This window comes from Colobus angolensis, unplaced genomic scaffold, assembly GCF_000951035.1.
Source record: "Colobus angolensis palliatus isolate OR3802 unplaced genomic scaffold, Cang.pa_1.0 Scaffold178, whole genome shotgun sequence".
In the NCBI taxonomy this organism is placed as follows: domain Eukaryota; kingdom Metazoa; phylum Chordata; class Mammalia; order Primates; family Cercopithecidae; genus Colobus; species Colobus angolensis.
Window position 1 is genome coordinate 3,679,633 of NW_012114910.1, and position 9,714 is coordinate 3,689,346.

Sequence of the window (9,714 nt, forward strand, 5' to 3'; positions counted from 1 at the left end):
CCCGGGCAGGAGTGCAGTGGCTGGATCTCAGCTCACTGCAAGCTCCGCCTGCCGGGTTTACGCCATTCTCCTCCCTCAGCCTCCCGAGTAGCTGGGACTACAGGCGCCCACCACCTTGCCCGGCTAGTTTTTTGTATTTTTTAGTAGAGACGGGTTTCACCGTGTTAGCCAGGATGATCTCGATCTCCCAACCTCGTGATCCACCCGCCTCGGCCTCCCAAAGTGCTGGGATTACAGGCTTGAGCCACCGTGCCCGGCCCGAAATGTGTATTCTTAACCTGTGTTTTGTTTTTGCTGTTTGTTTCACAGTTTCTTAAAATAGGTTCCATGCTGATTCTTTGTGTTTTTATTTTCGAATTGTCCTAATTATTTATTCACATCAACAATCTTGGGCATGCTTGAGGGTGAGGAGTATGTTGGGAGTAGTGTCTCCCCTTTCTGTTTTCAGATTTGGTAATGGTTGCCGCCTCCTCTTCCGCATTCTGCTTTTCCAGCACACTCCTTTGACTAGATAGTTAATCACAGATATTAAAATGATATCTTGATTCTTCCCTCAGCACTATGCTCTTGACCATTCTGCAATTTTTGTGGGCTGATGTGGGTCTCTAAATGGAGAACTTTTTTCTTTCATGGTTTATTGATGCTGCAGATTCATCACTTGAACAGAGGATAATTGTATGTTTTGGGGCATTTATCAGTCCTAAATATTTTAATTTCTGAATTTATCAGTTTCAAAGAGAAATCTGACTTTGGCCCATTATTAGAGGTGGTAAGAAGGACCTCTCTGGACTACTTTGTTTGTTTGTTTTAGGGAGATGGCATCTTGGTGTCTTTACCAGCCTGGAATGCAGTGGCTGTTCACGGGCGCATTCATGGCACACTGCAACCTCCAGCTCCTGGCCTCAAGTGATCATCCTGCCTCACCCTTCCCCAGTAGTTAGGACTATAGGTGTGCTCCACCACGCCCAGCTTGTTTATATAATACTTTTTAATTTAAGAGTTGCTTTTACAGCCACTCAGTCTTTTTAATACCATGTTAATAGGGAAGATTTTTTTTTTTAAAGTCTGTGTTGCAGTAATTAAAGACAAACATTGTATTTATGGCTGTGAATGGAATGTTTTTTTCTACGCTGCCATGCTGTCTGCTCCTCACCAGGAGCAACTGTTTCTTCTAAAACTAAAGTAGTATTTTACAAACAAAATCTTATGTTACAAAGATGTTAAAGTAAGATTATATTTATCCTCTGAAATTAAGCCCTACACATTTTTGCTTAAAATAGAAACCATTCTACCAGTTGGTAAGGGGAGACTAGTAAAATTAAAAAACTGTATTAAACACCTTACAATCTGATAGCAAAATCTTAGGCTGTATGAAAAATTAAGTATATCAAAGGCTTTTTGCAGTATTTCTGTAATGTTTCGATTTATGACTGTAGTAAAACATTGTGATCTAGGAGCCAGATATTAAGAGGGATATTAGCAAATAAGTCTATGATGTCAGAGATTTAGAAAATTATATGGAATGGTTGAAAAAAATCATATTGAATGGTAGACACTATTTGACCTAAAGAAGACACATGAGGGAGGATTAAGACTTAGAGTGTATCAAACATATGTGCCACACAAATACTGGAGTATCTCCATAGTTAGCTTTTTTTTTGAGACGGGTTTCGCTCTTGTTGCCCAAGCTGGAGTGCAATGGCGTGATCTCGGCTTACTGCAAACTCCGGCTCCTGGGTTCAAGCGATTCTCCAGCCGCAGCCTCCTAAGTAGCTGGGATTAGGAGAGCACGCGCCACCACATCCGGCTAATTTTTGTATTTTTAGTAGAGATGGGGTTTCACTATGTTGGTCAGGCTGGTCTCGAATTCCTGACCTCAGGTGATCCGCCCACCTCGGCCCCACAAAGTGCTGGGATTACAGGCGTGAGCCACTGCGCCCAGTGCGTAGTTAACTTTGAAAACATATTCTACCTCTTAAAAATAATCATTCCAGGTTTTTATTGTATAATCCGCATGGGAAAAAAATTAAGCAAGAAACAAATGTAAGGATAATGGGATTTTAGTAAATCTTTGCTGATCCTAGTGAAGCAAAAACTTGAAACTTTTTTATTCTTTGGCCATTGACAGTGTGATGAAAAGTGCCTTCTATTTTTTAGGTTGATAACACAATCTCAGACAAGTCAGTGTATTCATTAACCATGATCTGGCCCCCTGATTCCCTCTGAACTTTTTTCTGATCTTCAGAGTTCTTTTCTGTTTCTGTGCTTTTGCACTCTAGGTTTTTGCTTCTCCGTGGGTTGTTTTTTCTTCACCCGTATCTGTGGTTGTCTCAGCTCACAGGTCTCACCTTAGAAGGTCTCTGAGATAACCCCCTGCATCAATATTAGCAAGCTCTGTTTTATTTTTTTTTTTGTAACAGATAATGTTGTCAGAAATTTTTTGCCTGTACTTCTCCCACAAAAATTGGCTTAGTGAGAATTTGGAACCTATTAGTCTCCTCTGCTGCTGTGTTTACAGCTAGAATAGTGCGTAGCATATACTCAACAAATGTAGGTTGAACCAGATTATCGTATTTTTTCAAGGGTGAGAGATCTGGTTAATTGGATCATAGTTAATTCTGTTCTTTTTGTTTGTTTGTTTTTTGAGACAGTCTCGCTCTGTCGCCCGGGCTGGAGTGCAGTGGCGCGATCTGGGCTCACTGCAAGCTCTACTTCCTGGGTTTAAGCCATTCTCCCACCTCAACCTCCCTGGTAGCTAGGACTACAGGTGCCTGCCATCACACCTGGCTAATTTTTTTGTATTTTTTAGTAGAGACGGGGTTTCACTGTGTTACCGAGGATGGTCTCGTTCTCCTGACCTCGTGATCTGCCCGCCTCGGCCTCCCAAAGTGCTGGGATTACAGGCATGAGCCACCTTGCCTGTCCTTTTGTTTTCTTTTTTATTGAGACAGGGTACTGCTTTGTCCCCCAAGGTGGGAGCACAGTGGCACCATCATAGCTCACTGTAACCTTGAACTCCTGGGTTCATGTGATCCTCCAGCCTCAGCCTCCCAAGGTGTTTGGATTACGGGTGTAAGCCACTGCACCCGGCCTCTATTCTCTCTTTTTTTTTTTGGAGACAGAGTCTCACTCCCTCATCCAGGCTGGAGTGCAGTGGCGCAGTCTTTGCTTACTGCAACCTCCGCCTCCCGGGTTCAAGCAATTCTCGTACCTCAGCCTCTCAAGTAGCTGGAAATTATAGGTGTACATCACCATGCCTAGCTATTTTTTTTTGGTAGAGATGGTCTTTCTTATTTTCTGAATGAGGAGATGGGAAACTGAAATAAGCTAAGAACTTAGCCAGCTTTCATGTTGTTATCGTGATATAGTGGGAAGATCATAGGCTTTGAAGTTGGACTATAAATCCAGATTCTTCAGGTCATAGTCTTGGAGTTTCGGCTCAAGGAGTCTGTTTTAACTATATCAACCCCTATCCGTGGGGATAGAGGGTGGTAAATGTTAGCAGTTGTTGAAGATTAAGCCAGGAAAGCTCAGTGCAATATCTAGCCCAACGTGTAGGTAGTATGTGGCTCTTAGTAAACATGATTACTCTGCACATATACTGTGCTCAAGTCTTTTCTAGACTAGATGTGCAGAAGTGAACACAGCTACAGAAAATTTCAATAAATTAGCAGGTAGTAGTAATTGCTATGGAGAAAAAGTAAAGCAGAATAAGGAGTGATGCTGGGGCAGGTCATATTGCTATTTTAGGAATGGTAATAAGACCTCACTGATAAGGTGGCTTTAGAGTAGAAACCTAAATGAAGGCCGGGCGCGGTGGCTCAAGCCTGTAATCCCAGCACTTTGGGAGGCCGAGATGGGCGGATCACGAGGTCAGGAGATCGAGACCATCCTGGCTAACAGGGTGAAACCCCGTCTCTACTAAAAATACAAAAACTAGCCGGGCAAGGTGGCGGGCGCCTGTAGTCCCAGCTACTCGGGAGGCTGAGGCAGGAGAATGGCGTAAACCCGGGAGGCAGAGCTTGCAGTGAGCTGAGATCAGGCCACTGCACTCCAGTCCGGTCAACAGAGCGAGACTCTGCCTCAAAAAAAAAAAAAAAGAAACCTAAATGAAGTGAAAGAACAAATCATGATAGCTGTCTGGAGTTTTTCATTTAGAGAGAATAACAAATACCAACAAACATGGGTAAATATGAGGAAGAGCAGGAAACTAATTGAGCTCTAGGGCAGCATCTAAATCACTGAAGTTTGATCTGGTGGCAGCTTCATTTAAGGCTGTGCTGTGTAGCGTTACAGTTGTGTTAGCAGAGAGAATTTGAGTTACGTAAAATTGTTGCCTTAAAAGAAAATCTTTGTTACACATTTGATCAATGCTACTTGGTGTTTTTGGTGTAGATGCTGAGCAAAGCACAGAGTTGCATGGTAAAATTACCGTAGTTTTTCTACTCTTCTTCCTGCCAGTGACTGACTATAGGAAACTTTTTTTTTTTTGAGATGAAGTTTCACTCTTGTTGGCCAGGCTAGACTACAATGGCACCATCTCGGCTCACTACAACCTCTGCCTCCTGGGTTCAAGTGATTCTCCTGCCTCAGCCTTGCAAGTAGCTGGGATTACAGGCACCCACCACCATGCTTGGCTAATTTTTGTGTATTTAGTAGAGACGGGGTTTCCCCATGTTGACCAGACTGGTCTTGAACTCCTGACCTCAGGTAACCCACCTGCCTTGGCCTCCCAAAGTGCTGGGATTACAGGCATGAGCCACCGTGCCCGGCCCAGGAAACATTTTAAAAATATTGAATTACAGGTGGAAGCAGTGATGTATGCCTGTGATCCTAGCTACTCAGAAGGGTGAGGCGAGGAGATGCTGTGAGTCCAGGAATTCGGTATCAGCCTGGGCAATACGGACCCTCTCTAAAAAAAAAAAAATAATTGTAACTTATGGGCACTTCCATCAATAATTCCTTTAACTTCAAAAATGAGTAATTAATGTAAATTGGAATTTTGCCTTGGAGGTTGATTTTCTTTTTTGAAACTTTTTTTTCTTTTTAAATCCTCTCTTAAACATACTATTTTTGGTCATTTTAGATTGTGAATCGGCACGGTCCTGAGGCAGACAGGCATTTATTACGCTGCCTATTTTCGCATGTGGATTTCAGTGGCGATGGTAAAAGCAGTGGCAAAGATTTCCATCAGGTATTTGGGGCTTACAAAGTTCATGTCCACTTAGCTGTAATTGTTAAATGAATTTTGGGCATAGTGTATGTAGCATATGACACATACAAAATAGCATCCAGAAGTAATTGTAGCTGGAGGGTGAAAAGGTGTTACATTTTTCCTTTTTTTTCTGTGCGTCCCTTCTTCTGCCTGCCTGTAGACTATAACAGCTACCTAGTTCAGATTTCGAGAGGTATGGAGCAGACTTGCCTGAAGGAAGCAGGAATGTGGGGGTTCCCTGCCTGAAAAGTTAGTAAGGCAGAGGGGATCTCATGTCCTGGATTGAATCTCTAGCTTTATTTCCCATCTAGCAAGAGTTTGTCATAATACTGTTTCTTACAGTTATCTTATGAATGAGCTCTTCTTTTCTGGAAGTTTTGCTGGTAATAGACTTTGAGTAGTGTAATGAGTTTTTTTTAAAAAAAACCTCTATTTTTATAACTTTCTTTACATCTTTTTTTATTTCCTAGTTCCTTTTACCTTGGATGTTGTTGAGACAGAGTCTCTCTCGTCACCCAGGCTGGAGTGTGGTGGCACAATCATGGCTCACTGCAACCTTTGCCTCCTGGATTCAAGCGATTCTCCTGCCTCAGCCTCCCAAGTAGCTGAGATTATAGGTGCCTGGCACCACGCCTGGCTAATTTTTGTATTTTTAGTAGAGACAGGGTTTTACCATGTTGGCCAGGCGGGTCTTGAATTCCTGGCCTCAGGTGATCCACCTGCTTTAGCTTCTCAAAGCGCTGGGATTACGGGCATCAACCACTGCACCTGGCGAGATTTTTAAAGAGCTGATTTTGATAAGATATAACAGTATATAGTGTTAGATCACATTTTAATATTCTGAGCACCTCAGCTTCTGTTTGTTCTTAGATGACGTTTAGTGCTAATGAAAGTCATTTTTTATTTTTAAAGACTCAGTTTCTGATTCAGGAGTGTGCGTTGCTGATTACAAAGCCAAATTTTATCTCGACGCTGTCCTATGCCATTGATAATCCATTGCACTATCAGAAGGTTGGTATTACTATTATCTTTAAGAATGTGATCTCAGGCTTTCTAAAAAGGCCCTAAGCCTTGATCTGATAATATGATTTCTTAATATAAAAATTGCAGGTTGTTATTTTGGGATGTCTTTCATAGCTTTGTAACAAAATTAAGACAGTTCATTTAATAATAAATAGAATCTTACTAAAACCAGATCATGTGAAGGCTTAAGTTTGTCATAGTTTTAGGACATAGTGATGTTTCTAGCAACACTACAGAATTAAGCAACTCCTATGTAGTGCCATCCTTGAGCAAACAGATAGGTTGTTAAAAATTTTTTGAAAAAACAAGTTCTTATTTTAAACTAAAATTTGGTTTGTTTCAGAGTTTAAAACCTGCACCCCACTTATTCGCCCAGCTGAGTAAAGTGCTCAAATTAAGCAAAGTACAAGAGGTGAGTGATTTAAGAAAAGAGACGTAGACAGAATTAGAATTAAAAACAGCCATTTGACTCTTTGGTTAATCTAACCCTTCTTGTTTCAGGTAATTTTTGGCCTTGCCCTGTTGAATTCTTCCAGCTCAGATCTTAGAGGTTTCGGTGAGTTACTTTTCCAAAAATATCATGAAGTGAGACTTTAAAATACATGGGTTTTTAATCATGAGGCTCTGTGGTTTAGACTTACTAAGATAATCTGAAATTAATTTCTCTGTATGGTAAAAAACATGTAATATAAGTGTTACCCTCATAACAAATTTTTTTTTTTTTTTGAGATGGAGTCTCATTCTCTCTGTCACCCAGGCTGCAGTGCAGTGGCGTGATCTCGGCTCACTGGAAGTTCCGCCTCCTGGGTTCATGCCATTCTTCTGCCTCAGTCTCCTGAGTAGCTAGGACTACAGGTGCCCGCCACCATGCCCAGCTAATATTTTTGTATTTTTTAGTGGAGGCGGGGGTTTCAGTATATTAGCCAGGGTGGTCTCGATCTCCTGACCTTGTGATCTGCCCACCTCGGCCTCCCAAAGTGCTGGGATTACAGGTGTGAGCCACTGCACCCGGCCCCGTCATAATCATTTTAAGTGTAAAGTTCCATAATGATAATTGTATTCAGGTTGTGTAACAGATCTCTAGAACGTTATCTTGCCAAACAGAACTATGTCTGTCAACAACTCTCCCATTTCCCCCTCACCACAGCCGGTCCCTGGCCATTACTTTCTTTATACTTGTCAGCTAGAGAAAGCATTAGAGAGATGGGTGAGCTGGTGAATGAGAAGGGTGATTATGTGCATTTTGATGGTATGTGACTTTTTAACCCATTGGGGTGCAAAAAATAACTTGTGGTTTTTGGTTTACCTGACTTCTAGCTGCCCAGTTTATCAAACAGAAGCTTCCAGATCTTCTGCGTTCTTACATTGACGCAGACGTCAGTGGAAATCAAGAAGGTGGCTTCCAAGATATAGCAATAGAGGTCCTACACCTCCTCCTCTCCCATCTCCTCTTTGGGCAGAAGGGAGCCTTTGGAGTTGGACAAGAACAGATAGACGCTTTTCTGAAGACGCTGCGCAGAGGTAAGGGAGTCTTTGTAGCCTACAGTGGATGGTTTTCTTGGATGACCACAGACATATCACAAAAGCATTTTTTTTCCTCTTCCCTTTTCTCTCTTCTCTCTTTTCTCTTCTCCCCCTCCCTCTCCCCTTCCCCTTCCTCGGCCTCCTGCCCCTCCCCCTCCCCCTCTTTCTCTTTTTAAAAAAGAGACAACATCAGCTGGGCACAGTGGCTTAGGCCAGTAATCCCAGCACTTTGGGAAGCTCAGCGAGCATGACACCATGCCTAGGCTTACATGCTGTTTTTAGCTTAAAAAATTGGTCACTTTTGATATGCTCGCTTCACCTCCTTGGATATTGGCATGGTAAAGTTAAGATAAATTCTAGTTATTCTGTTGCCTCTGAGCTTTCATGTTTGAGAAAGATTAAGAATTCTTTTTAAAACAAATCTGGTAGTGGATTAACTTACCCATTCTCATGGTTATTTTTATTTACTTCCTAATGTTTATATAGTTTAATGTACATTAACATTCTCACTAATGGGAAACTTTCCACTTGCCAGTGAAATAAATAGACTGATATTCTAATTGTTTGCTTTCTGTGTATGGGAAGTGATAGCCCTGTTGTGAAAATTTAAAGTAATATTTAGGGTATGAGTTGGTCAATAGATGGAATCCCAGTATCAAATGTTAAAGGTACACTGATGAGCATTTTTTGTGATATAAAAGTATTCAGATTTTGAAATTGATGTTAAAGTCATAACTTGGGCTAGTAGGCTGGAAAAAATGAAATAAGCTTGCCTTTGATATGAACTTGTGAGAGAATTGGGTTTGAGGGGATTTTGGATAGAGCAAAAGAGGATTGTTTGTTTTTAATTAATATAGCAGTTGTAACCTTTTTCTTCCCTCAGATTTTCCCCAAGAACGCTGTCCTGTGGTGCTCGCACCACTTTTATACCCTGAAAAACGGGACATTCTAATGGACAGGATCCTGCCTGATTCCGGAGGGGTAGCTAAAACCATGATGGAGAGCTCTTTGGCTGATTTCATGCAAGAAGTAGGCTATGGCTTTTGTGCAAGGTTGGTAGTAAAACATGTTAAGTTTCTGATTATTCTTGTGCGAAACATGATGTAATTCTTTAAAAGAAGTCTCTAAAATTCCTTAATCATCTTTTCCTCTCAAGAGGCATGCTTCTAAATTTTAATCTTCCACAAACTAGTATGTGTGACAGCTGTAAACATGCTGGGTGTTAAATGTTTATATCCTTCTCCTCTCCAGTTTCTCAAAATTAGGAGTCAGTGGTTTCTAGGCTAGTTGCCACGATAGGCATATTTTAGCTTTTGGAAGGAAGAGAGAGCATTGAAGCAAGTTAGTGTTTATGGAACTTGTATCGCTTTACACTTAATGTGACTAATTTTCTCCTCTCTGACCCCCACCCCTCTAATTTCTTCATTCTGCCTTCATCTGTGGCTTCCTTCCTTTTCTGCCTCTTTTATACCCTGTCTCTTGTGTATTTTTCTCACTTGCTTAGGGCATCAAAGGATATTATTTCACATTGTTAGTAGCACTTAAGACTGTGATATACTAGATTATTAATATTTTTCTAAAAGCAAATTATTAAGGATGTTAATGTGCTTTGCTTTGGCTTAAAAATCCTTATGTTTTAAAAACTCTCAGACAAACCACATTCTCACTTAGGTTTGAAATAGTGCATTTGTGAGTGTTGTACTTGTGCCTGGCATATAACTTTTGTTAATCAAACTGAGTAAGATGCATAGTGAAACGTTAGGATGCAGACTGGGCACGGTGGCTCATGCCTGTAGTCCCAGCACTTAGGGAGGCCACTTAGGGAGGCCAAGGTGGGTGGATCACATGAGGTCAGGGTTCAAGACCAGCCTGACCAACATGGTAAAAACCCTATCTATACTAAAAATACAAAAATTAGCTGGGCATGGTGGCACGCGCCTATAATCCCAGCT

General features: G+C 41.4%; 1 protein-coding gene across 1 annotated transcript in view; it reads left to right on the top strand.

Moving 5' to 3' along the window:
* The window catches only part of CNOT1 (CCR4-NOT transcription complex, subunit 1), a 125,795-nt gene that overhangs the window by 34,828 nt on the left and 81,253 nt on the right, over nt 1–9,714 (top strand). The window contains exons 3-8 of the mRNA XM_011938872.1: nt 5,087–5,194; nt 6,128–6,226; nt 6,582–6,650; nt 6,740–6,794; nt 7,556–7,759; nt 8,646–8,814. Of these exons, the coding sequence (XP_011794262.1) occupies nt 5,087–5,194; nt 6,128–6,226; nt 6,582–6,650; nt 6,740–6,794; nt 7,556–7,759; nt 8,646–8,814 (704 nt within the window). The remainder of the gene's footprint in view (nt 1–5,086; nt 5,195–6,127; nt 6,227–6,581; nt 6,651–6,739; nt 6,795–7,555; nt 7,760–8,645; nt 8,815–9,714) is intronic.